The 27917-nt window shown below is 41.7% G+C and overlaps 2 protein-coding genes across 15 annotated transcripts in view; one reads left to right on the top strand and one right to left on the bottom strand.

Annotated features, from left to right (window-relative positions):
• LOC116723461 (heat shock 70 kDa protein 12A-like) overlaps positions 1 to 27917 on the top strand; it is a 276564-nt gene that overhangs the window by 190547 nt on the left and 58100 nt on the right. The window lies entirely within an intron of this gene.
• Positions 1 to 27917, bottom strand: part of ttn.1 (titin, tandem duplicate 1) — a 156910-nt gene that overhangs the window by 111560 nt on the left and 17433 nt on the right. For 12 of the 14 annotated variants that reach the window (XM_032568335.1, XM_032568338.1, XM_032568340.1 and 9 more), the window contains 27 exons: positions 27504 to 27776; positions 27145 to 27408; positions 26324 to 26584; positions 25981 to 26241; positions 25451 to 25714; positions 25115 to 25375; positions 24774 to 25034; positions 24346 to 24606; positions 24058 to 24199; positions 23794 to 23962; positions 23452 to 23683; positions 22935 to 23219; positions 22356 to 22472; positions 22036 to 22224; positions 19598 to 19642; positions 14734 to 15012; positions 13980 to 14546; positions 13497 to 13778; positions 13132 to 13410; positions 12765 to 13046; positions 12402 to 12680; positions 12026 to 12313; positions 11646 to 11924; positions 11271 to 11552; positions 10611 to 10889; positions 10110 to 10388; positions 528 to 818 (listed from right to left, as the gene is read on the bottom strand). In XM_032568335.1, coding sequence (XP_032424226.1) covers positions 528 to 818; positions 10110 to 10388; positions 10611 to 10889; positions 11271 to 11552; positions 11646 to 11924; positions 12026 to 12313; positions 12402 to 12680; positions 12765 to 13046; positions 13132 to 13410; positions 13497 to 13778; positions 13980 to 14546; positions 14734 to 15012; positions 19598 to 19642; positions 22036 to 22224; positions 22356 to 22472; positions 22935 to 23219; positions 23452 to 23683; positions 23794 to 23962; positions 24058 to 24199; positions 24346 to 24606; positions 24774 to 25034; positions 25115 to 25375; positions 25451 to 25714; positions 25981 to 26241; positions 26324 to 26584; positions 27145 to 27408; positions 27504 to 27776 — 6951 coding nt within the window. Of the gene's footprint in view, positions 1 to 527; positions 819 to 10109; positions 10389 to 10610; positions 10890 to 11270; positions 11553 to 11645; positions 11925 to 12025; positions 12314 to 12401; positions 12681 to 12764; positions 13047 to 13131; positions 13411 to 13496; positions 13779 to 13979; positions 14547 to 14733; positions 15013 to 19597; positions 19643 to 20047; positions 20552 to 20833; positions 21273 to 22035; positions 22225 to 22355; positions 22473 to 22934; positions 23220 to 23451; positions 23684 to 23793; positions 23963 to 24057; positions 24200 to 24345; positions 24607 to 24773; positions 25035 to 25114; positions 25376 to 25450; positions 25715 to 25980; positions 26242 to 26323; positions 26585 to 27144; positions 27409 to 27503; positions 27777 to 27917 lie in introns of those variants that run through there. The other 2 variants (XM_032568348.1, XM_032568349.1) reach the window with 2 other exon arrangements.

The raw sequence follows: 27917 nt of genomic DNA, 5'->3' as shown, positions 1-27917 counted from the left end.
TTGAAAGGACTGTCCATCACAATCCTGTACAGGCTGCAGATATTTACGTATTTTGTGTACCTGTTTTCTATCATTTTTTCCTTCCACTAAACTTTCCATTTATATGCTTAGGTATAGCCCTCTTTGAATAGACAATGTCTTTAGCAATTACTGTTTGTGACTTACCTCTTTGTGGAGAGAATTAATAAAAATACTTTTTTTCATTTTCTGAGAAACTGGTCTTGTTTTTTATTAGCTGCAAGTCATAACCATCAAAACAAAACGAAATAAATGCTTAAAATAAATGAGTTTGCCCTTTTGAGTTGAAAAAAAAAATCTTTTTGAGGACACTCTAAGATGAATTTGTATGATAGGGTATATTCCTATCATTTTACGAGACAAAGGAAATCTCATACAAAACAATTTAGATTTGCTAGACTAGTGGATTTATCTAAACCAAAGAATAGTTAATCGTCAGTTCACATCAGAATCCTCTGCACAACATTCAGCCGATCTGGTATAGGTTATTTTAGGGTTGCACTCCTTACCTGAAACCGTGAGGGACACCTGACATGACACTTTCCCTGCTTCGTTGGAAGCCTCACAGGTGTAGACACTGCTGTCAGAAACCGCAGAGTCTCTGATACACATCACAGCCATGTTGTTCTTGAAGCTGATGTCATATTTTCCAGAGGCATAGATCTCTTGGTTGTCCTTGTACCAGGTGATGGTCAGTGGCTGGGAACCGGACACCCGAGCCTCCATCTTTACTACCTTACCAGCTGAATCCACGATGGACTCAGACGGCCTCTTAGTGAAGTTTGGAGGTACTTTACGTTCTGTGGGGGATAAAGTTCAGAAAATCAGGTCATGTTGGGAGAGTAAGCAAGTCATTTATCATTTATTCTTCTTCAGGCCACTGGGCCTTTACCACAGCACCGGGAAATAAAATCTACCATCGATGACAAGACAACAGGAGCACAAATTGTGACACAAATGCAACAGAAATGAACAATATCCACCCTGTGAACAAACAGTCCAACTAACCATAACTTATCCACAAAAGTAGACATGTCTCTGACAGTGACTCTGTGACACCATGTCTGATTCCAAGCCTGCCTTACACAAAACCAACCAGCCAAAAATCTGACAATAACAACATTCAGCGTCTCTGACGATACAAAGTGCACGAAGTGTTACCCATAAATCCACAGGAATCAACTGGACTGCATGTTAGTAGCAGTAACAGCAAACAAAGAGATGGGATGAAATGTGTTGGTTAGTGGGTTACCTATTTTAACATGAGTGACATGTGTCAGTTCCTTCTGCATTGGAAATTTCACAAGTGTATTTCCCTGCAGCAGCGAGTCTGTGGTTGTTAAGGACTTCCAGAGCACAGGACGAATCTGTAGTTTTCACATTGTATAGGTAAGAGGCCCAAATCAGCTTGTCATCCTTCTTCCATGTGACGTGAAGCCTTTGGCTTCCGGTGAAGGTGCAATCCAGTCTCAAGGGGTTGCCCAACTGATGAGTGACGTCCTCTAGTTTCTTTGTAAACCATACGGGTTCTGAGAGAAGCAATGTTGGAATCAATCTTAGACACCTCAAAGACTATAGTATGTGCCTGTGCACATCTGTGGATCTTTGGATTTGTGAAAACTGTTGACGTATTTGAGGAAGCTTTGGCTAATGGGCTCGACGCACGGGGAGCGACAAATGAGTTTTTGGCCATTGGGGATAAACCCAACACACAGGACACAAAAGCAAAGGGATACAATAGCAACTGAACGCAATAACAACGGGACATAATAGCAATGGGACGCAATAGCAATGGCAATGACAAAAGTTGCAAAAATTTAACATTCTTCAATTTTCTTGTGTCACATTGCTTTTCCGCGTATGCACAACTATGTGTACAAACTTGGAATTTCATATGCGCAAAGTCTGCCGGTTGCTTGCCTGGCGGAGGCAAAGTTCCATAGGAAATGAATGGAGAGGGAGTGACGTCGCTCCCTGGGTGTCGAGCCCTTAAGCTTGGACTTCTCGATTTTTAGGGTAGTATTAGTGGTTAACAAGAGGAGCTATTTAGTTAATGCATAGAATAATGTGAAATGTGAGTGATGTATTGTTACCTAGTTTGACATAAGCATGGCAGATATCTGAGCCTTCACTGTTGGAAATTTCATACGTGTATCTCCCACGAGCCTCTTCTCTATCGTTGTTGAGAACTTCCAGCACACAGCTGCAGTCTGTGGTCTTGACATTGTACTGATAAGAAGCCCAGATCAGTCGCCCATCTTTCCTCCAGGTCACGCTTACCCTCGGACTACCAACAAAGGCAACTCTAAGTGCCAACGGTTGTCAAAATAATGTCCTTTTGACTGCTTTTGGGCCTGGAACAATGTCCTCTGCTGTTATAGCTAAAGATTTGATGTTGCAAAGAAGACTAGAAAACAGGAAAACTCCAAATTTTAATGAATATTTAGCCAAATATTTAAGTGACTAGTTTTTGTGTGCCATCAAGAATGTTTTAGTTTCCCAAAACTAAAAATTGGAAGCCTTTTATTTTATTTTATTTTTTAGACGGGATCAGTACCAAATATCACTGAGCTGGTACTGCTGAGCTTCTGTTGTTTAAATTCTCAAACTAAGGTTTCTCTCTTTCTAGTTAAGATACTGAAAACAATGACCCATTCCTGCTATGCTTTGTGATTAGTATTTTACCTAGTGTGACCTGGGCAGAGCAGATAGCACTATTCTCAGAGTTAGAGATTTCACAAGAGTATCTTCCTGCTGCTTCTAGCCGGTCACTGTTGAGAATCGCCAAGACGGAGGAATTATCTGTAGTGTTTACGTTGTACATATAAGAAGCCCAGATGGGTCTCCCATCTTTCTTCCAGCTCACGTAGACCCTGGGGCTGCCATTGAAACCACAGTACAGCGACAGCAGCTCTCCGAGCCTGAACGTCGTGTCTTCCAGCTCCAGAATACTGTCCTTCAGCTTCCCGTCTGTCACTGTTTAGAACTTCCAGGATGCTGGAGAAGTCGGTCGTTTTAACGTTGTATTTATATGAAGCCCAGATAGGTTTGCCGTCCTTCATCCAGCTGACATAAATCCTCTGACTGCCCGTGAATGTACACTCCAGTGTCAAAGAGTGGCCAATTTTATAGAAGGTGTTTCTCAGCTTTTTCACAAACCGAACAGGTTCTAAGAAATCAGTAAGCAATGGAAGTGTTAGATGATGACGATAATTAGTCTTTGAAGCAAGCTGGTTACAGACAACAAAGACGATACAATTTGATTTGTTATTCCTGCAAAGAAATATGCATGTGAGTGAATTAAGAGTTTACCTAATTTCACATTAGCATGGCAGACATCGCTTCCTGCTGCATTAGAAATTTCACATGTGTATCTTCCCACAGCTTCTATTCGATCACTGTTGAGGACTTCCAAGATACATGTATCACAAGAAGTCTTGACGTTGTACTTGTATGAGGCCCAGATTAACTTGTCATCTTTTTTCCAGGTCACATGTATCCTCTGACTCCCAATGTATGTGCACTTCAGGGTCAAAGGCTCCCGGAGTCTGAAATATGTGTCTTCCAGCTTGTTCACAAAGCGAGGGGGTTCTGAGAGGGGTAATGTCTGGGTTAGTTGTGTGGAGTATGCAAGCAGACAGGTTGAAAGAAGTAGTTTGAATCAGCTATGATTATTGCATTACTCTTTGAAGAGCACAAAAAACCCCTTGAGCTACTGTAGCTGGGGGAGTTAGTTAAATTAAGTGAAACCAGAAGTGTTAACAGTTTTTGACTTTACCTAGGCTGACATGCGCATGGCAAACGTCACTTCCAGCTCCATTAGAAATCTCACAAGTGTATGTTCCTGCTGCTTCAGGCCTGTCACTGTTCAGAACCTCCAGAATGCAGGTAGAGTCGGTGGTTTTAATGTTGTACTGATAAGAGGCCCAGATCAGTTTGTTGTCCTTTTTCCACGTCACATACACCCTCTGGCTCCCAGTGTATGTGCAGACTAGTTTCAGCGGCTGCCCAACCACGAAAGTTGTGTCTTCCAGCTTCTTGATAAAGCACACGGGCTCTAAGAAAGGCAATGATGATTTAAGAAATTTGTTCAAAATACCATATATTTTGTCTCTTTATCAGAGTATTTATCCCAAGAAAGGTGTTTTATCTTCAAAAAGTCACCTTTACTATGTTCACATTGAACATTAGAAAGATTTTTTTTAACGCAAAACTTTTTTAATCTGGAAAATGGAGTATAAAATGCAAGCATCACCTTTCACTGTCACTCTGCAAGTGGCAGAGGCTGAATCGACCCGGTTCTCAGCCTTGCAGGTGTATTCACCATCATCAGACTTAGTTGTCTTGACCAGATTCAAAGTGGCAATACCATTTAAGAAATCCATGGAGCAAATGGGGGATTTTCTCAGCTTTCCACCAGCCTTAAACCAAGCTACTGAGATATCAGGACTTCCTGCAATGCGATATTTCAGGGTAACTGCATCACCCATTGTTACCTCCACCGGCTCCATCCGATCGACAAAGTATGGTCGCTCTAAATGAAAGATGAGGATGATGGTTTTAGTACAAATGTTAAGGTTCAAATGAATATCTTAAAGAATGAGATAATTAGAGATGGATAGTAAATAGGTATTAGAGTGGAAGCTAAAGAACTAAACTCATAACATGCAAGAGTTCCTTTGTTTTTACCTAGAATTGAAATGTGTGCTTCACATTTGTCACTTCCTACTCCGTTGTCTACTTCGCAAGAGTATGTGCCAGCTGCTTCCATTCTGTCAGAGTTAAGAACCTCTAGTATGCAGGAGGTGTCTGTGGTGATCACCGTGTACTCATATGAGGCCCAGATGAGTTTCCCATCCTTCTTCCAGGTCACATTTACCCTGGGTGTTCCTGAGAAAGTGACCTCAAGCCTCAGGGGCTTACCCTTCTCGGAAGAGATATCTCTCAGCTTCTTCACAAAGTGGACTGGCACTAAGGGACGTAATTCCAATAATCAGTTACACCAAAGTCACCTTTAAATGCAGATGCTTAGAAGAGTTTCATGCTGACAAACCTTTCACAAAAAGATGGAGAGGGCAGCTTTCCTTTCCTGCGTTGTTTATGACCTGGCATGTGTATTCTCCTGCATGGGATTTATCAACTCTATGAAGCACCAAAGTGGCCACATCAGCCTTCAATGAGATCTCACAGCCTCTTCCATGTTGCATTTCTTTGGCTCCCCTGAACCACTTGACTTGCAGTGGGGCACTGCCTTTTACTTTAGCTAAGAAAGTTACACTTTTGCCAGGCAAGATTTCTTTGGGTTCAGGAGTTTCCAAAAACGAAGGAGGTTCTGGTTTAAGGTAAAAAAAAAAGATTGGTTGTGGGATAAGTAATAGGTTTCCATAACAATCTGATTCCATTGTTAAAGACTGCAAGTCTGTACTAACCTGTCACATTAAATGAGGCACTGGTCTCACTGGCTCCTGCAGCATTCACTGCTTTGCAGGTGTATTTGCCAGAATCGGACATACTGACAGTTGAAATTTGCAGTCTGTGGTTATTATCTGTGGAGCTGATGTTACAGGAGGGACTACTCTTGATCTCCCTGCCATTATGGAACCAGGAAATTGTTAAAGGAGAAGATCCAGTAGCTTTGCACTCCATCTCACCAGGCCTTCCCACAACAAAGTGGGTATCATTAAGCTTCTTTATGAAACTTGGAGGAATCAACTTATCTGTAGTCAAAGAACATGTCATGAGCCACTTTTTTGAACTACATGTTGGATAAATTTTCTCATAAGATAAAGAGAGCATCTGCATAAAGTTCACCAACCTGAGACTGAGAGCTTGATTTTGCAAGAAGCTGTACCAACGTGATTTGCAACCTCTAGTTTATATTCTCCAGCATCCGCTTTGTCAGCAGAACGAATCTTCAGAACAGCAATTTTCTTTGTGAAAGATGTCTGATATTTGGCACCAGAACTGAGGGCTTTGTTGTCCTTGAACCATTTTGTTTTCAGTTCTGGTGAACCAGACACTGTAACTTCAATAGAAGCATTTTCTCCTGATGTGATACTCATGGATTCTGGACTATCCACAATAGCAGCAGGTTCTAAAGTTGTGGAAAGAAAACTTTAGAGCTAATGGTATAGTAGCATTGTAGTAAACTTGCGTGTGAAGTTCTACAAACCTAAAACAGTAACTTGGGAGACTGACTCCACCAGTCCCGAGTCGTTACTCAGCTGGCAGGTGTATTTACCAGCTGTGGTTGAGTCAGCCTCTGGAACTACAAGAGTGGCTATGTTGTTCTCAAAGGTTATCTTCCTGTTATCACTGTCTCTAAGGACATGGTCCTTGTCCTGGACCCAGGACACAGTCAAAGGCTCAGAGCCTTTCACTGTGGCTGTCAGTGTCAGTTGCTGGCCAATTCTTACAGACTGGTCGATGAGCTTTGTGACAAACGCTGGTCGTTCTGAATGTTTGAAGAAAGATCACAGGTGAGGAGATATGATCCTATATAAATTGAGTTTGTGAAATTGTCCACTGATTTGGTACAAACCTTTTAGTTTGATAGTAGTGCGACAAAACTCACTTCCTACATTGTTTGACACCTTGCACTCATACAGGCCAACATCATTCTGCTCAAGTTTCATGACATGAAGAGTAGCAGAGTTGCCCACACTAACAATCTTATGTTTCCAACTCTCTTTTAAGGGCCTTTTGTCTTTGTACCAGTTAACCTGGAAAGGTGGAGTGCCATACATCTCACAGTAAAGACTGGCATCTTTCCCTTGAATTCCCTCCACTGGGTTGGGAGTTTTAGTAAAGGATGGCGACTCTGGAAAATATGTTTCATACATTGAGATAATTTATCTTCATGAACAGGCAAACCATTATGACAAGCAGTTTATCCAAGCACTTGGTTCAATTTCGTGATCAGGCTTATGGCAAAGTTCAGTCCATGCTTGAGGGATCCTTCCTGGTCTTTACAAAAGCAATCCTCTATGGTAAGGCAACACTTAAATAATGTTCATGCTACTGTATGATCACACCGTAGCTTCCCCTTTAGATAAAAAGAGAATTTAATGTAATTAAAAAGGGATGTACCCAAGATCATTCCACCAAAACTGAGTGACATGAACTCCATGTTCATGTCACTGAACATGGAGACCTCTCAGACTCATGCTATATGACACACTGAAGTTTTGACGGATTCCATGCTGGCATTTTCATACGGGGTTCTAAAGACATTCATGACACAATCAAACAAAATTTGCATCACAGGACATCCATTCCTTCTCTTTCATGCTACTGAACTTCAGAGGGGACAAATCCACAGTGTAACATATCACCAAGAAATCCGTTCGATAGCTGACCTTGAACTGTGAGAGTGGTGCTGCAGCTTGCACTGCCAGCATCATTATGAACCTCACATGTGTAGACTCCATTATCCTCGAGCATTGCAGACCGTAGCTGGAGGTATGCAGTCGAATCAACAAACATCCCTTTATAATTGCCTCCGTCGCTTATCTTTTGGTCATTTTTGTACCAGCACATTTTCAAGGAGCGTGCGCTGTTGGTCTTGCATTCTAAACGGAGTCCCTCACACTGCTTCACAAAGGTTGTGGGAGGCAGTTTCACGATAAACCGAGGAGGCTCTGTGAAGTCAAGAAAAGATTAGGTTACTTTTGCCAACATAAAGCAACACTCGAACACCTTTGGGATGGATGCAGGATGCAGGCAGGTGACTGATTGCTGCGATGGGAGGAACGCAATCTCAAAGACAACACAAATATAGCTGGGAGATGATGAATTGCTCAGAATGAAGACAGAAGAGCGGTAAAAATGATGAAAAAAGATGGGTTAAATGAAAGATGGTGCTGGACAAAAAAAGAATAGTCCAACCTTTCACCAACAATTCTGCTGCATTTGTCACTGTGCCGGCTTCATTGCTAACTTGGCAAGAATAAACTCCAGTTTGCATGGCCTCGACTGAGTTGAGCTCCAATGAAGAAGAGTATTTCTCTAAACTGATTGTACAAGAGGATCCAGCAATGAGTTTGATGCCATCCTTAAACCATTCCACTGTAAATGGGGGAGTCCCTTCAAAGACTCCTCTGAAGGTCACCGTTGACTGTGGAATAACTGTTTGAGGCTTGATGTCCACCAGAAATCTCGGTGGCACTAAAACCCATACAGAGAAGTTATTATGACACCTAGAGTGAAGACTACTTTTTAAAGAATAATATTAAATCTGAAAGCTAACCTTTAGCTGTAAGAATTCCGCTGCATACACAGCTTCCAGCTTCATTTGTGACTTTACAGGAATACTCTCCTGTGTCACGACCTTCAGTCAGTTTTAACTCCAGGGAAACAGTGCTTCCAATGTGCACAAGTTTGAACTTAGAACTCTTGGTGATCCTTTGTTTTCCTTTGTGCCATTCGACAACAAATGGAAGAGAGCCTGACAGTTTGCACTCCATTGTGACCACTGAACCCATCACTGCTTGGATGTTTGATAATCTCTTAACAAATGTGGGAGGAGTCACAGCATCTGTTTCAAACACATTGGTCTACAATTAGTTGTGTATCTATGAAGATTTATCCAAGACCATCGTCAACTTTGCAGCATTACATTAACTTAGCAGACCCGCATGGCTCTCTTCCAGCTGAAAGGACTGAATTTTACATGGACTGAGGTAGTTCTCATAGACAACCAGATGATTTCTGATTGAAGATTTCTACAATCTTTGAGCAATTTGACACTTATCTGTGAAGCTCAATCAAACTGGATGTAATATTAACCCCTTAAGCTGTCTTTAGTACCTCTGCCTCTGTATGTCTTTACAGGGGATTTATAACCCAGGAGCAGTGAGATGAGTGTACGTTAAAGCTTAAGCAAAAAAAACCTTGTGCATAATTAGTGGGACAGCATTTATTCTACTTGGCCTTATTTACATAATGACATATATATCACTTCACAAGTCAAAACAGCAGCAAAAAACTTTAAGAGCTTCTTCTCTTTTACATGCTTAGTCTTGAAATTCCTTTTGCAAGCAAATGAATAACCAATAAAAGAACTAACAGATATTCCTCCACAGAAAACCAAGATAGAAGGTTCTCCCAAAGCAGGGACCGAAAAGAGAGAGAAATTATATTTGTAATGTAAAATAACCCATGATGCAGTATTTTACTGTCAAAAATAACCTGAACATACTTATGCTACTGAACCAAAACGGCTTCCACACACAAAAAGTAGGAATTACGTACAACACTAGCTTACAGAATTAGATCAGACCCTTCAACCGTACCTTCAGCCACTATTAGATGCACTAACAGAGCTATTTTGTGGGATAACATACCATCAAGACAACATATTATATTTGACATGCAAAATTGAGCTTCAGCTAAAAGATAAACCACATATACTTCTGCATAACCACAAACCTTTGCGTCTATGAGTTCAACAAAAACTGAGTCTTTAGTTTAAATAAAAATCATAGGACTTGACAACAGAAAAAATAAAAGCAGAATAATCACCAGAGCATAAAGAAAAAACCCAGTGGAAAAATGTGATAATTCTGTTTTGCTCCTAAATTCAAGGTGTTGCATTTAAACAAATAACAGTCAGCATCATAGAACATGTTCAGCTGTAATCCATTGGATGATCAGTGTTGGCATGCATGAAGTCATAGCATAAAACAGCAAAGCATTGAAAATAATGTCAGTGTTGATAAATTCTGTTGTTAAAACCAAAAGTTTCAGCTTTCATATAATGTACTGTAACTTCACCTAAACAAAGCGTTGCGACTGAAAACAAAATCTTAATCCGGAAGTACAGAACAAGTCCACAATTAACTGGTCTATATATGATAGATCCAAAGCAGATTGGATTTCTGAATTTCTGATCTGATATCAAACTAAATAGTATTCCCAAAAAGCCTCAGAGCAGTTCATCCAAGCCTACTGGGTAACCAACATTTACACGCACAGACTTTAGCTCTGCAACACCAACACAGGACACAGCTGAACCCACTGTGTTAATGAAGCTTAAAGCTGAACATTTAAGAAAAGAGTTAAGATGAGATTTTCAAACAAATGTGACAAACCTGTCACCGTGACCATGGCGGTACATCTCTGAGTTCCAACTTTGTTCTCAGCCTCACACACATATTTCCCACTGTGGGATAACTGGGCATTTTTCAAATTCAACTCAGCACTGTTGGTTTCATAGGACATCTTAACATGCTCGTCTTCAGTGAGCTCGTGATCATCCTTGTTCCATCGGAATGTCATGGGAAGTGCTCCAGAACACATGCATTTCATAGAGATTTCAGAGTCCACCATGCAGGACATGTCCTGTGGTCTTTCGATAAATGATGGTGGTTCTAGTGAAAGAAGACCACAAGTGAAACTCAAGGATCTAGGCTGAAGCTAAACCTTGTTAATTCTCTGATCTAAACAATGCAAAAAGAAAACAGTTTTCTGGAAACCTGGAAAATCAGCAAATAAATCACCTGACATTTCATCATACACAAAACTTTCCATGAAACTGAGAAGCATGCAGCAGACAACTTAGGGTAACAGCACAAGACATTCATTTGACTAACCTTTCAAAGAAACCTGGCAAGAACAAGTAGTCTCCCCAGCATCATTTGCAACCGTGCAGCGGTACGTCCCATCATCCCTGCTGTCACAGTCAGATATCTGAAGAGTGACTGTGCCTTTTTGAACATGGATCTGATGTTTTTTGTTGCTTCTGATCAGCTTATCATTAAGGAAGCAACTTATTTCAAATGGTGGGGAACCTGAAACGGTTCCTGTCAGGACAATGTCAGATCCTTTCACAAACTCAGCTGATTCAAAAGGCTTTACAAACACTGGAGGCTCTATGAGAAAGATAATAAAAGTAACATTCAACAATAATATCTGAAAGGAAAGCTTCATCTGATGAGGCAAATCTGGTCCACAAAATCCATCAAGGGACTCTTTGCTAAAAACACCTTCCAGCACTATTCAGCAAACTTACCTTCCTTTATATAATACTTTACTTTGGCTTTTAGCTTTCTATTAACTCTACAGAGCCATTTTCTGTCATGTTTTCATGTCTACACTTGTAGTTTTACTCATAGGTAGTTACATATATTAATGTTCACACTGGAGTTAATTCATTCATCCAACAAAAGATAACTAAGAATTGAAAGATGGAACAATGTGGACCAGACAGTAGGATCAGTTTGTAGAGGACAGCTTCTTAGGACAGCACTAACCTTTGACGGTTACTGAGCAGCTGCATTGATCTCTCCCAGCCTCACTAGAAGCCAAACACATATACTCCCCACTATCTTCTATACAGCAGTTCTCCACCTCCAGAGAGGCTACTGAGCTCTCAAAGGACATCAAGTGTCTGTGGTCAGAAATGATTTCAGAGCCATTTTTCATCCATTTGACGGAAATTACAGGAGTCCCCTGTACTTTACAGGACAGCTTCAGAGGCTGTCCAGCTTTTAGGAGCCGTGAAGGCTCAAGCTTCATTGTGAACGTGGGAGCTTCTGTAAATTACACAAGAGCAATTACAGTAAACTTTGTAAAATGGTTAGTGGTAGGAAGGAAACAAGATGGCAGATGAAAGAGGGAAGCAGAACCTTTCACGAAGAGGATGGCAGTGCAATCCACTTTCCCGGCATCATTTGACACTTGGCAGGTATATTTAGCAGAGTCACTGGGTTTTACAGAATAAAGCTCTAAAGAGCTTGAGGAGACATCCTTTTTTATGACACACTTTCCTGCAGAGAAAATCTCTTTCTCCTCTCTGAACCATTTAACCAGTAGTGGAGCAGACCCAGTGAAGGCTGCTTTTATCACAACGTTGGTTCCTGGTGGAACATCCTGCGACTCAGGTTTTACTGTGAAAGCTGGAGGTTCTGTAAAACAACATTCATGTTTTAAGCCTATCAATAACCTTTGCTCAGTTGTATCTGTTGTTAAATTCCTAGTAGACCTAAGACATTGAAACTTCTCTAACCTTTGACTGTCAGTGTTCCACTGGTCTCATTTTCTCCGGCCTTGTTTGAAGCCCGGCACGTATAAACTCCTCCATCGCTTTGATCAAGATGTGTAATTGTCAAAGAGGCTGCACTTTCACTGAAATCAAGCTTGTATTTATTATCACTGCGAATTTCTTTGTCGTCTTTGAACCAAGAAACAACCATTGGCTGCGATCCAGCAACTCTGCACTCCAAGGTAGCATTACTACCAATACTTCCATCCATCTTTTTTAGAGTTTTAGTGAAGGATGGTGGAACAGCACGATCTGTGTGGAAGTAGAAGCCAAACACGGAAGTGTGACAAAAGATCTGTTTTTGAGTTGAAATAATTATGTGTTTCTGACTGAAACTAACCTATTACTGTGACCGAGCATGTGCACTCGTCTTTTCCGACTTTATTGGACACCTCCATCTTGTACTCTGAAGTGTCTCCTTTATCTGCTGAAAGTATCTTCAGAACAGCAGTGTTCTCCTTCAGAGTCATCTTATATTTACGACCGCTAATCATTTCTTTGCCATCTTTGAACCATCTGACTTTGAGCTCAGGGCTTCCAGAGATGGTGCATTCAAGCATAGCCATTTCACCAACTGTAACACTGATGGACGCTGCTTTCTCTATGATCTTAGCTGGTTCTAAAACACAACACAAGCTTTAGGCTTTATAAACCAACACAGATTAACTGGGAGAATAGCTAGTAAATACAAGTGAGTTCTAACCTTGAATGGTGAGAACAGCCTCACATTTCTGCTGCCCTGCCTCGTTTTCAGCAATGCAAGTATACTTGCCACCATGCTTTATCCCAACAGAGGTGAAGGAAATGCAAGGAATGTTGTTCTCAAATGTTGTTGTGACACTGGAATCATCATCTATTAGCAGCTTAGAGTCTTTCAGCCATTTTATAGAAATTGGAGCTGAGCCTTTCACTACTCCTTGTAGTTTCACTGCATTTCCCAACAACACTGTAGAACTCTCAATCCTCTTTGAGAAGATAGGCGGCTCTGAAATGGTATCAATTATAGTAAACTTTAATAGCTACTGAGGAACCTAGAGTCAAAATCATCCTGATGATTTTTTTAAACTAACCTTTCTGTTTGACCGCCGAGTTAGAGGTCACTGAGCCAACCTCATTTGAAACAACACATTCATATTCACCGGCATCAGTGCTCTCAAATGTGTGGATCTCCAGAGAGGTCAGTGATCCTTGTGACACTACTCTGTACTTTTTATCTGAGGACAAGCGTTTCTTGTTCTTTTTCCAAGTTACTTCGAATGGTGCAGAACCTGCAATCTCGCAATCCAACACAGCTATTGATCCTCTCACTGCTTCTATGGAGGGTGCATCCTTAATGAACGATGGAGGTTCTAATGGGGAATGAACAGCTTGGTAAAGACAAATGTATATGCCATATTGTATTTTTAAATGAAAAATTATTTCAAATGCTGCACACCTTTAACTGTCACTTTGGTGCTGCAACTCTCACAACCTGACTCGTTCAGAACCTCACAGCTGTAGCTCCCACTGTCACTCAACATGACATTGTTTATCTCAAGAGTGGCGACACCGTCCTTAAAGCTGGCAGCGTATCTGCCACCACTGGACAGCTCACTGTTATTGAAGAACCAGGTGGTGTGAAGCTCGGGGGATCCTTTGACGGTGCACTGCAGCCGAGCTGTGCTACCTCGCTTCCAAACTGTTGTACCCTCCAGTCTCTTTACAAAGACTGGTGGCTCTGCAGGGGTATGGTTAGTAAGAACCATTACATGGAGTTGAAGATGTAATTTAAAAACAAGAAACCAGCATTGAAAACAAAGCTCATTAAGATAAGAAGAACAATCTATTTCACATGACACACCAAGAACATAAAAAACTAAGCTTTTCTTGGTTTTCTGAAGGTTTCAAGCACTAAAAAACTGGAATATAAATAACTTACCTTGTACTTTGACGGAAGTGGAGCAAGAAGCACTTCCAGCATCATTTGCCACCATACACACATAATTCCCACAATCTTTTAGTGTGGTTTTTAGTATATCAAGATTTACTGTCTTATTCTCAAAAGACAGTTTACAGTCTGGAGATTGGTGGACTTTCCTACCATCTCTGGTCCAGGTAACAGTTACTCCTGTGTCCTCATCCACCTGACTTTCCAGGTGAAGAGGAGCTCCCACCACGGCAGCAACCGAGCCCAGGGGCTTTACAAAGTTGGGCTTATCAACAACACGCAGCTCCATGCTGCACTCAGCCATCCCAACATTATTAGATGCCCTGCACACATACAGCCCACGGTCCGCTGCCTGAAGCGTTTTGATCTCAAGAGTGTGCTTATTCTTTTCACAAAAGGTTTGGTAGTGTTCTGACATAGAGGGCACAAGCTGGTGGTCTTTTAGCCACACAACATTTAGAGGAGCAGATCCTGCTATTACACACTGTATGAGTGCCCTCTTTCCAACATACACAGTCTGGTTGTCAGGTTTAGTTTGAAAAACTGGAGGAAGTTTCTCTACAAAGATTAAGAATGAAAAGATGTTAGTGGTAAAATGTCATACTGTGTAGTAGAACCACGAAAACCAAGAGGGAGAAAAAGTATAAAAGTACAAAAACAAATATGTTTAGCTCAAAATATGGATAAACTCCTGGAAAGGCCAGAGTCAACCATCGAAAAAGGAGGAAACATGCATTGTTCTTACCCGTCACACTGAGAGAAGCAGAGCATTCATCACTGCCATGTTGATTGGATGCCTTACAGGTGTACTCTCCACTGTCATCCTTTGATGGGCTCAGAATTTCCAGAGAGGAAGCAGTGAAGCGACTGATAATCCTGTACTTATCACCCTCTTTGATGAGGTGACCATCTTTGAACCACTTGAAGTTCACATTTGGAGCATCCTCTGTACCACATTCAAATCTGGCAGAAATGCCGACGTTGATCTCCAGAGGAACAATTCTGTGTTTGAACACAGGTTTCACTGTGTTTTGAGGAGAGAAATGAAAAAGAAATGACAAAGTGAGTAAAGCAGTCTGAATGGAAACAAAGCTGACTATTTTTCTGAAGACTGAAGTAGCCCTGGAATGAAGAGTGACTCAAAGAAATTAATCCAGTGATGACTGTGGAGGAGGAAAGTTGTCTCAGGGTTAGGTTGAGAAAAAAAGGTATGCATGCAAGGAATGGATCAAGGATGAGGAATGGCAGGTGCTGAACAACATGGAAGGTAATTCCTAGAAGGAAAGAGGGATGGATGTGAGGATGGCATGTTTATGGAGAAGTGCAGATGGGAGAGAGGAAATGTGAGGATGGTTCTGGTCTCTGATTAAAACCTCAAACTTCCAAATTTAAATGTAATTTTTATTCTTTTGGAGGTCTAGAGACAGCAGAACATGATATAAGCTAATGTGTGAAGTTAGTTGATGATGATATCAAAGAACTGTCCATCATCAAACCTTTTGAGACCACAGTGAGCCTTGAAGATGTTGTAGTCCTGCCGACTTCATTTTCAGCCTCACAGACATATTCTCCTTGATGCCTCTCCTTGACAACTTTGTTGACAATTAGTGTGTATGTGTCACGGTCTTCAGAACACTTGAACTCTTTACCAGATTTCACTAGCTGGCCATTGAAAAACCAGTTAACCTTGGTGGCATACTTGATAGTAGTGGTAAAAACAACTGTATCACTTATTTCAGCACAAACATCCTCCAGAGACTCAATAATAACTGGATAATCAATAAGGCTGCCAGAGGACTCGCTGATTAGGATGGCCTCTGAAAGATACTCCTCTCTGGTTTCTCTGTGAACAAAAGTGTCCACCTGTACCACAGGAACCTGCTCTACAGCTGACAAGGTGGTTACTTCAGTAATGTCCCTCTCTGATGTAAATTCTGTCCGACTCACTTTCCTGGATTCCTCAGCGTGGCTTTGGATTGTTGCACTTTGGAAAGAACCCATCAATTCAGTTCTGACTTCTGCAGAATGAGATGCATCTGGAGGAAACCCAACAACACTCTCTGCCACTACCACTGAGTCCATCATGGTTGACAACATCTCTTTAGAGGGTATTGAGCTGATCTGAGCCTTCTGAGGTATGTTAATTGGCAATATGCCTTGCTGTTCTGACAAAAGACTTTGCTGCTCCTGGAAAACCATAGCCCGTAGAGCTACATGCAGCTCAGACTTAAGATCAGCTTTCTGAGGATATTCTCCTTGGAAGGACAGTGTGATCTCCAGTGGGACACCAGGCGATGTGATCAGATATGTGAATGTGGTCCGTTTGGGCTCTCGTTGAACTTTGACCTCCTGTATCTCCACTGTTTCTAACTTTCCCACCACTTCTGCTAGTAAGACTGGTTGATCACTGGCCACAGCAGACTGAAGAGCTTCTCTAAGCTGATGCCGAATAGTCATACTTGATGGTTTTGGGATATTAAGAACAAAGTTGAGTTCTTTAGGTAGAGCATGAGCACCCTGAGACTCATGAATAAAAACAACATCTTTAGGTTGTGTCTTAACACTGACAGTGGAAGCTTCTGGTTTATGTATCCCGCTTGATTGTTCGACCAGGAGGACCCGCTTTTCTTCTAGCAGCACTGACTGCCGGACTGATTGTCCCTCCTGGATCTGCACCGCAAAATCCTGCTCAGCAGCCTCTAAGATGGTGCATCTTTCAGTTGCAACTGCCTTTTCTTCTATGAATACAGGTCTCTTTGGGATCTTGGGTTCAACTTTTGATTCAGGCTTGAATTTCTCATCAGCGTGAAGACTGGCAGTGTGACCCTCCTCTAAAACCTGGGTGTCTGTGACGTTCAAGGATTGCATAATATTCCACTGATCCTCTCTCTGAACTAATGCTCGCTGCTCTTTGAAGCTTTCAGTGAAAGGGGTCTCCTTTGGAAGGTGCAGGGGCTGGGAGGACACACCAAGAATGTTTGGAGGTCTAGATTCAGTCTGATATTGTGCCTTAATCCCATCCACAGATACACTGAGGTCTTTATGATACTCTGCTATGATCTCTCTTTGTGTCTCCGAGGATGCAGCATGGCTTTGAGCCAGCTCCTGTTTTGGTAATGCCACCTGCTGATCAGGTTTAGTAAAGGCAATGATGCCTTCCTTTGGTAAAACTGATACAGAATGGCTTGACTGAAGGTATCTTGGCTGTGATTGCTCTTTCTTTGGCTGAACAGATGCATATTCGGGTTCTGCTGTGAACTCTGAAGTTGCCTCACATACCACGGTCCTCTGTTCTTCTTGAGTCACTGAGTACAGCAAAGTTGGATTCTTAGCCATGTCTGCCAGCTCCATTGGGGGCTTTTCACTGCTGAGTCTTCCCTCAGACTCTAAAACACCCTGATCAGTGAAAACTTGCAAATTCAAAACTTGTTTATCCTCGCAACTAGTCTGCAGATATGTAGGAGTCTCTAGAGGTGCCACTTGTACTGTCTGTTCACCCTGAACCTGATATTTCTCCTCAGTTACTATGGAAGATTTACATATCTTATCTTTACTTGGCTGGATGCTTTCTTGCTCCGGTATCTGTGTTTCATATTTCTGCTCTTTAGATAGAGCCACCCTAGTTTCACTCACTGGTGCTAGCACTGGTTTAGATTGTTCCTTTTCAATTTGTGGTTTAACGGCAGGGTCTAAAGCTAGCAGAGTCTCAGAGTGTGTTTCTGTAAACAACAACTGCTCAGCAGATTGAGCAGAGTATAAAATCTTAACCCCCTCTTGAACTCTAAAACCTCTGTCCTCCTCTGGTCTTTCCACAGCATCTGACACATCAGCAAGAATGGGTAAAGCAGATTCCACTTGGTAGCTGCTGACAAGCTGCTTGGGCTCAGTTGTGGTCTGCATGTGCTCTGGAGTCCGGTCCGTCAAAGGCTCAGCTCTCACAGTGTTCAGGGAAAGGACCTCCTCAGATGTAGCTGACATGATTTTAGATTGTTGTTCTTTTGAGAACTCCAGTTCAACAACCTCAGGACTCAGAATTCTCTCTGAGTGCTGCTCTGTTATCTTTTGTCTCTCCTGGACTGAAGATAAGAAAGAGGCCTTGGGAAGTTGCTTTGTAGGAACAGCCAAGACCTCCGGGGGATGGGCTGGGGTCAAGGAAACACTCTCATGAATTTCATGAGACTGCAGAAGGGCAGCTTGGTGGGTCAGTTGCTCTTTTTGAAGAGTAGCAGCAGAGATATTCAGCTCTTGGAGGGTTTCCACCTCCTCACTAGGAATAATCTGCCGGGCTTCAGTACTAATGGTATAAATCATCTGATCAGACCGGCTTCTTTCATGGTACACCTGAGACTCTGTGCTTTGCTCGGTTAGTGATATCTTCAAGCCTTTAGTTTTTTGAATGAACTTGTGCTCTTCTTGAGATTTTTCATTGAATACCAACAGCTCAGCACTACAAGAGTCTTCCCCATATGGGTTGAAAGCCTTACATGTGTAGATACCACTATGTTCTTGTTTAACACTCATAATACTGAAAAAGCCTGATCCATCTGGGTTGTTCACCATCATGTTAAAGCCAGCAGGCTCAATCTGGATGCTTCCTTTTAACCACTGAACATCAGGCAGTGGTTCTCCAGTCAGCATATACCTGAAAAAACACTGCCCACCCTCTGATAACTGAACTGACTCTATAGCTTTCATGAACTTTGGAGGTTGACCAGTTGCTGCAGGTGCTTTGTCATCAACCTTTTTCTCTCGCTCTGGCTCCTTTAACTGAACATGAAGATGAGAAGAGCAAGTTGACTGGCCAAACCTGTTGCTGACTGTGCAGGAGTACTCTCCCTCAAATTCTCTTTGAACTTTGTTAATAACTAAACTGTACTCATCTTGTTCATGAATAAATGTATAAACTGATGAACTGGTTATTATCTGCCCATTGTGGAACCATTGAACAGAGGGCTTTGGGAATCCGGACACTTTGACAGTAAAGGCAAAAGTTTCTCCAACAACTGCGGCTGCTGAAGAAAGTTTGCTAAGGAAAACAGGTTTTTCTTTTTTCCTCTCCAAAGAGCTGGAGAAACGCTTAGTTTCTGGTTTGAGTTCAAGTGTTCTGGTTTTGTCGGGTAATTTTAAGCCAGTGTAGTATGACTCCTGGGTTTCCTCTTCCACTGTGATCGTTGAGCTAGAAAAGGCTGAGTGGAGTAATGACAGTTGAAAGTAAATCACACATCCCAGCATCAATCAGCTCAAGTGAAATCACAGTGTTTTTTTTCCATTTACAGACAAGTTGTATTGGACTGCAGGATGAGATGCTGATGTACTAAAAATGTAACATTTAAACAAGCTAACACTAAACACTATTTTTGTTCAAAAATGTTTTCTGGTAAAGTCATTGTGTGTTCTGTCAAAAATATCACAAGATTTTAAAAATACATTCACATTGGTGGAAACAATTTGCATTAAATTTAAATTAAAATAGAACAAAACTACCATATCAAAACAGACTAATTTCTAGCATAGACAGCACATAGTGAAATACATAATAGTTAAGATATAATAAAGATAATTCAACACTACTCTATATAAACATATAGTACTGTTGAAGCAGTATTTACCTTTAACGTCCTCCTTTACCACTGGTTCCTTCTCCACTTCGGTTACTGTAAAGACACAGATTATTTACAGTTAAAAACATTTTTATAGCTGAATTCATAGTGCAAGGCGGTTAGAATCTGTGAAGAGTCGTGCAGCCATATGATCCATTTGGGTTGTTTCTTTGACCTGTTCTTCTTTCATGCCTCCATTTGTTCTTTTTAGTGCGTGGCACATCTGTCTTCTTGGTAAAGTTTTGTGATTGTCCCTCTTCATATCTCTACTAAGGTTTTAGTCAAAATGCAAGACACAGAGTCAGAGACCTTGCCTAAACATTGTTAAAGACGTAGAAGAAGAATTGCCCTGTGAAGAAGTGTGTTCATGATGGCTGTGCAGGTGAAAAACAATGTGCATGGGTGCAGGCCACAGAAAGTCAGACTGAGCAGAAGGACCAAAAGCATGCAAATGCCAACCTTTCATCACTGTGCTGCACTCAGCATCCCCAGCTGAGGTTAGATTTTTGAAATAGTGAGAGCCCCCTGGTCTGGCTCCCACATTATTAGCATTTACACAGCAAAAAGAGCTGTCTTGTTTCAGAGAGTACCAAACAGAATCCTTGACATTCAGACGGTTGTAAAGCCAAATGACAAGTGAAGTGGGAAGGCCTTTCATAATGCAGTACAGGGAGTTACTGTCTTTGTTTTGGATCAGCAACTCAGGGGGGAGTTTGATCAGAAACTCTGGGCTGTTGGAGAGGCGTCGACTCCGCTCATCTTGAGGCATGACATCTGGGAAATACAACTGGCTGATGAGGTGGTACGGTCTCTGGGAGGATTTAGGCAAAGACTGGAGCTTCGTCTTGGACTCCTGCTTCTCTTGCTCAGAAAGATCTCTAGAGCTTTCCCTTTCTGGTTGAGACACTTTACGAACAGAATCGGTGGGGATGGGGGTGTCTGCTTTGAGGTTTGCTTCTTTAGCTGAGTGAGAATAAAGTTAGGGAGAGTAATTAGGGGTCAGAGAGTAAACGGCTATGGCTATAATCAATAAAAGGTTAGTAGGATGGAGAATGAGATTAGTGAGGTGAAGGCGATATGGTGGGAGGGAGCAAAACTACACTACGGAGGTTGTTATTACATTATTCTAACAGATTATAAACTAGGAGGCAATATTACGTTATGAAAAGGGGGTCCAAAGCAGGGAGAGCAGATGGAGAAGTGAAATGGACCAGTTGGAAATCACAATAAAGAAAGATTAACCACCTTCAACTGTGAGTCTGGCAGAAGAACTGTTTTGACCATGTTGGTTGGTAGCTGTGCAGCAGTATATTCCCTGATCGGCCATGTCGACACTGTGGATGACCAGAGACAACAGGCCCCCACTCTGAGAGCTCCTTACCCGGTCCGTGTCCACCAAGTTCTGACCGTTATGATCCCATACCACTCCAGTGAAGGGCTGCCCATCGAACGAGCAGCTGAACTCAGCCATCTCACCACTTTTCACTCTGATGTCGCTCATTTCCATCAGCAGCTGGGGGCTGGCTGAGAGTTTCAAATCAAAGAGGCTTCGAGAGCTCATCTCCACTGAGGTTACACTCTCCATCTGAATCTCAAACGTCCTCAAAGACATGGAGGAAGCTTCAGAGACAACCTCGGAAAACTCAAAACTGTGGGTTGTTTGACCCATCGACAGAGAGCTGAAACCCTCTGTCTGAGCCTCCAGTGTCTGAGTTATTTTAGTCTCAGAACTCGACACGCTATCTAAGGCTTTTTCATCTGGGCAGTAAGAAAGAATAGAAGAATTAAGTCAACACAGCACAATTCCGGTGATTTTTCCTGGTTATTTGTTTTCCAAAGTGCAGTTGGGTTGGAGTGTTGAGGATCAGTCAGGCTCAGTGAAGACTGGACAGTGGCTGTTTTCCACAGTCAATCATGCAAACTTGACAGGAGCCAAAATGTATGAAACAGATGTGGATTATGTCCGTGAGTGTAAGGAATCCGAAAAGCTGAACTTCCACAGTCCAGCTGTTTCAACCATGCTGATTTACTCTGAAACAAAGATTTGTGTCTCAAAAAACACTGTTAGGAGCTGCAAAAGTAGGAAGAGATGATATCATGCAGCACAGCAGAAACTCCTGTAGGATAAGGCTTATAGCAAGAAATAGGTCAAACTAAAGCTACTAAGTTCTCTACATGCACAAAGAATAAGGCACTTCCTCCCTAATGTCATCAAGATACCACTACAATTATGTCTAAATACAGGTTCTGGTAGCACAAATATCCAAGAAGATGATTATTTTATTTGCTATTGAAGCTAAAAATCAGAGCAGCTCTGTGAGGACATGGCAGGTAGATATCATGCTTTCTGAGATTAGCGTCTGAAGGCCATGCAGTAAGTGGTGGCCTCACTCACGCCGTTTTATTTTAAAAACACTGCATGCCAGTTGGTATTATTTCAAACTCACCATCAAGGTTCAAAGTGGCAGAACATGTGACCATTCCTGCTATGTTTGTGGCAATGCACGAATACTCTCCCTCATGTGAAGGGAGGACTTTGGAAATCTCCAGCAGGCAGGTTTCATCCAAATGAGACATCCTGAAGATGTCAGACTGCCGGATCTCTTTGTCATTACAGAACCAAGAAATCTGCAGATCTGGGGACACAGCGTTCACGAAAGTCAGCATCACATGACGTGTTTAGAAACAGCCCTGATAATCACAGAGGTTAGCAGATCCAAAACTCATTTGATTTATCAACCAGGGGGAATTGATGAGAGGTGAATACCTTCCCCAGAGACAAGGCACTTCAGCTGGGCAGGATGTCCTTCTGAGACCAGAATGTCCCTCATAGGAGTGATCAGAACCGGAGGAGAAATCCGAACGGTTTCAATCACCTCAGGAACTGAAAGATAACGTGTTCAGTTTACTGACATGGTAATGATTACTTCTTTCTGCTCATTCACAGTGATTATATAAATTTTTTCTATGAACTTAATAATTCTATTTTTTTTCCCTTAACATGACTTGGGAGAAAAAAATCTCTCAAGACAACATTGGATGGTGTAATATCCTAGCAAATAAACTTAATTGTACTAATTATAAAACATTTAAAACAAAGTCATAAAATGAACCTAACTTTATTTAACCTGATGCTTTCTTCTACTTAAAAATTTAATGCTGATATTTTATTTAGTTACATAAATGTTCAGTTATTAAATCCCTCAATTAATTAAAATAATTGCTTCAAATAATAAGAGAATTATTCTAAGCACTTATTTTGCCCAGAATATTTTTCTTCTTCTTTTTGAATTAGAAAAATATAAAACTAAAAGCTTTGATGCTTCAAAAATAAACTATGTCTGACCTTCCACAGTGAGAGGGGCGGAGCTTGTTGCCTCTCCGTAGTCGTTCTTGGCCTCACAGCTGTAGACGGCGGCGTCCTCGGGGAAGACCTCCAGCAGAAGTAGTGTGTGCTCATCTCCGTCGTGGAGGAACTTGCATTTGTAGCTTGTGGACAGAAGCTGGGAGTCTTTGTACCAGGTCACCTGAGGCTGAGGAAGGCCGCTCACCTGCGCCGAGAAGCGCACAGACCGACCAGACACCACCGTCTGGGCCTGCATGTGGCGTACGATCTGAGGCGGCTCTGGCACTGAACATAGAAAACCAAACATTCAGGTAAAAAGCAGAGCAGAATTTGTGAAAATACCTTTTACATTCAACAAAATAACATTTTTCCTTTGAACATCACTCAGCAAAAAACTACTGATGAGGAACATTCTCTCTAGCACAGATGTGAAATACTTCTTAAATGTTTTTGCAGTAAATAAGGAATATATTTGTTCCGGAAAAATGTGTCAACTGCTGACTGAAGGACCTCTTACATCTCACGTGAAGGTTCATGGTGCTGCGGTTTTTGCCAGCGATGAAGGTGTACTCTCCAGCATCACTCCTGAATGTCTCAGAGATAGTGAGGCGATGCAGTTTCCTGATGATGGCGTAGTTGAACCTCTCTTCCTCTGCAAAGTGAATCTCTGCTCCATTCCTCAGCCAGTGACCCTCCACTTCATCCTCATTTACCTCAAACTCAAAGGTTGCTCTTTGTTTCTCCACCACCTGGACAAAAAGATGATCATCTCAGCTTCATACATGAAATTAAGAAACTATTCAAGGAGCAGAATCAAAACTCAGATTGGGTTGAAGCTCCACATAACAGGTAAACTCACTGTAATGTCTCTGCTTTCAGGTTCAGAGATTTTAACATCTCGTCCCTCGACTCCCAGGTGTCCAACCGACATGCTCGCCCCGGCTACGGCTGTGTACTCGCCGGCATCAGACATACGGACAGACGGCAGAACCAGACGATGCGCAAACTTGTCTGAGGTCATTTTGTACCTGCAGGAAAATAAATTTTAAAAAGCCAGAAGTTGTTGATAATGTTGGAAAAATGTCTAAAAAGTTCCTTCACTTGAATGAGAACTTCTTTTTACCTGTCAGACATCTCCAGCTCCTGGCCGTCCTTCATCCACATCACCTGGACATTCGGCTCAGAAACTTCACACTCAAAGGTTGCCCTTTTCTTCTCTGTGATCTTCAGGTCCTTCAGGTGTTTAGTGAATTCAATCACACGAGCTGCAGGATATAAATATTACACTTTAAGCAAAAGTAACAATTGTTACCAAGTTATTAGGGTCTTTATGTTATTTTTTGGTATTTCTGAGAGTTGGACAGTTAAAAAGTATTTAATAACCACAATTGTAGACATTTCCACATCTTACCCTCCACATAGAGTTTAGCTTTAGTAGCTGCGGACCCGGCTGTGAAGGTGTACTCAGCGCTGTCTCCAAAGTGGACGTTCCTGAGGCTCAGAGTGTGATTGAATTGTTTGCAGCGAGCCTGGCATCTGTCTGTGGATTTGATCTCCACACCGTTCTTGAGCCATTTGTAAGTGATTCCCTCGTAGTTGACGTTCACCTCAAACGTGACGGTGTCTTTCTCCTGAGCATTCAGGTCCTCCAGCATTGTTGTGATCAGAATAGCTGAAAAGAAAGAGTCCTGAGGTTAAGTTCATGAAATCCTTCACCCTTAGAGAAAAAACTGAAGAAAAGATTTTACACTCCAATCACTTAGATGAGGATTTTTATAGGGAAAGAGGCAGCAGTTTTTAAGAAGAACTCTTTTACAAAATTGTTTCTCTGGATCTTACGGTTGACAGTGAGCGTTGCTGACACTCGGTCATTCCCACAGACGAAGGTGTACTCTGCAGAGTCATCCCTGCTGGTGTTCATGATCTTCAGCTGGTGAAGTTTCCCCTGAACCACAATCCTGAACTTCTCACTCATCTCAATCTCGACACCGTTCTTTAGCCAGGTGGACGGCACGTTGAAGTGAGAAACTTCGCACTCGAAGGTGGCCACATGGGTTTCAGGGACCTCTACGTTCTTAAGGGGTTTGGTTACCCGCAGAGCTGCAGAAACAACACAGGCTCAAATAGTTTGCTTCCTGTAATCCATTAATACTAGAAAATAATATTTTTTTAAGACTTACACTCAACAGTGAGATGAGCACTGCAGTGCAGGTGACCAATCACCGCAGTGTATTCTCCCTCTTTGCTGCTGTCCACATCCTGGATGACTAATTTGTGAGTCCTTTTCTCAGAAAGTATGGTGTAGTGCTCGTTTGGCTTCAGCTCAGTGTTCTTGAACATCCATTTAACTGGGATGTTGTCTTCAGAGATGCCCACTTCAAACATAGCTGTTGCACCCAGCAGTGATGTCACATCCTTTGGCTTCTTCAGGATCTTAAGAGCTGGGAGAGAGTTCACATTCATAAAAACACTTTAAAAAATCTGTTTTGTGAATCCCAGCTTAGTGCTATACTTACTTTCAACATTGAGTCTGGCGTTTGCAGACAGCTTTCCAAGTTTGAAGGAGTAAACTGATTCGTCTTGTGTGGAGCAGTTGTTGATCTTCAGTATGTGAACTGTGCCCTCCATACTGATCTCAAATTTATCACTGGGCCGGATCTCAACACCATTCTTGATCCACTGTGCTCCCCTGACGTTCTCATGGGTCAGTTCAAGACTGAATACACCCTCCTGAGTCTCGACCACATTCAGGTTCTTCAGGGTCTTCTTGATTTTTACAGCTGCAGAGGAAAATGTAATTATCGTTTTAACAGCATTGAATCATGATGTTAATGAGATTCAGAAGTGTCTCATTCTAAAGTTATAGTTCATTATTTTAGAAGATATCCTGCTTGGATCGATCAGCAGTAAGTATATGTTTCTATTAATCAGTTAACCAATATACAGAATTAATTTTATTTTTCAGCTCAGTTTGTAAATGATTTTTGAAATTTTAATTCATATTACAGCTTATTTTCTGAGTACATTTTTAAAAAAACAGTCCTACCTTCAACTTTCAGACTGGCGGTGGTCTTGGAGGTGGCCACTTGATACGTGTACTCTCCGATATCCGTGGCTTTTGTGATAACAATGACAAGTCGTCTCACGGCACCGTCCACCTCACTCAGCACATTCTCACTGAAATCGACGGGCTGTCCATCCTTCAGCCACTTTCCTTCAGCAGATGGGTTTGCGACTTGACACTCCAGCACAGCAGTCTGGGAGTCAGCTACAACCAGATCTCGCAAAGGTTTCTTGATGGCACCACCTGGTGACACAGGATGGTTACATCATCATTAAAGAGACTGTCACAGAGGGCATTCAGCTTGTTAAAGTCATATCCAGCATACCTGTCACAGTAAGTGAAGCTCTGCACGTCTTCTCACCAGCAGCGAACATGTACTCGCCCTCTTCATCCTTCATTGCGTTGATGACTGTCAGGGTGTGGTGCTTATTTTTGGTTTCCATCTTGTGGCTGCCGCTGGCTTTGAGTGGCTGGTTCTTGAAGGTCCAATAGGGGTCGATACCTGGGTGGGAAACCTCAACTTCGAAGGAGACGTTCTCAGATTCAGAGCACTCCATGTCCTTCATTGGCTTCAGGATCTGCACAGCTGTTCAAGTAAAACACAAGTTATGCAATTCTCAAAATATCCTATAGATGGAGCAATGACAGGTATACTACCCTTTATTGAATTCAACTTAGCTTGATGTTCAGATCAAATCAAGTCTGTGGAGACTTATCTTCTGATCCTAACAATTTCTTTAGACTTAATGAAGAATGCTATGCCACATGTATATGCAATAAGATCCTGGGAATATTACACACATTTATTGTAAAGTCTAATGTAAGTTTAACATAAAAAATAAATAAATGCATATATATATATATATATATATATATATATATATATATATATATAACAACAGCATGTTAAACATTTTCAATTAAAATGTTGATCATTTATTTTGATGAAATGATGAAGAGGTCATTGTGCATTGTTTACCACTTAAACAATGCACAATGGTAGCAAGCAAGCAAGTTTTTCTAACCACCATACAAACTATGTTTCTTTTGTTAAAATTATGAAAAAGTAAGGTTTTGAGCAGTATGACATTTTGCCATTTGTTTATTAATAAGCACATGCTAGGAGAGTCACCGTGGGTAACTTACACTCAACAGAGAGTTTGCAGCTGGTGTCCACTCGGCCAACAACTAGTTTGTAGCGACCCTCATCAGAAGCGTAGGTCCTGGTGAAAACCAAACGCTGCTTGGTTCCCTTTGCCACCATACAGACCCGGTCACTGGGCACCAACAAATTGTCATTGTGGTACCACTTGACAGAGCTAACATCCTGAGCAGAGATCTTGGCCTCCAGGACAGCTTTGGTGCCTTCAATGGTAGATGCATCCTTTAATGACACAAGGATGCCAATACCTGCAACAAAGAGGCATTCCATTTCAAAAATGTTTATTTGGAGGTAAATGTTTATTTACTTGTTTTATTTAAGTATATGAGTTTGAGAGACCTACTCTGAATCAACAGCTTTGCAGTGGTTGTGATATCATGATCAGGAGCTACAAATGAATATGATCCAAAGTCATCCTTGATAGCATCTTCAATCAGGAGTTTGTGGACTTGTTTATCAATAACGATGTGCACACGGTCAGAAGATGTAATTGGTTGTCCATTCTTCTTCCAGCTGCCTTCAACATTTTCTTGTGAGAACTTGACCTCAAGCTGGGCAATATCACCCTCGCAAACAGTTAGGTCCGTCAAAGGCTGAACCAGGGTGACGGGACGCACTAAGACATGAAGACAAAAGTATTCAGAAAGGGAAGCCAAAAAAAACTCAAAAAGTTAAAAGTTACCTCCTAAAGTTAAAGACCAACTAAGTAGAAAAAAGTGATCAAAATATATGTCTCTAATTTGCAATACGAATAATG

The sequence above is a fragment of the Xiphophorus hellerii genome, chromosome 7 (genome assembly GCF_003331165.1).
Source record: "Xiphophorus hellerii strain 12219 chromosome 7, Xiphophorus_hellerii-4.1, whole genome shotgun sequence".
NCBI lineage: Eukaryota > Metazoa > Chordata > Actinopteri > Cyprinodontiformes > Poeciliidae > Xiphophorus > Xiphophorus hellerii.
Note: the sequence above shows the minus strand (reverse complement) of the source record. Positions and strands in the feature narration are given on the sequence as shown.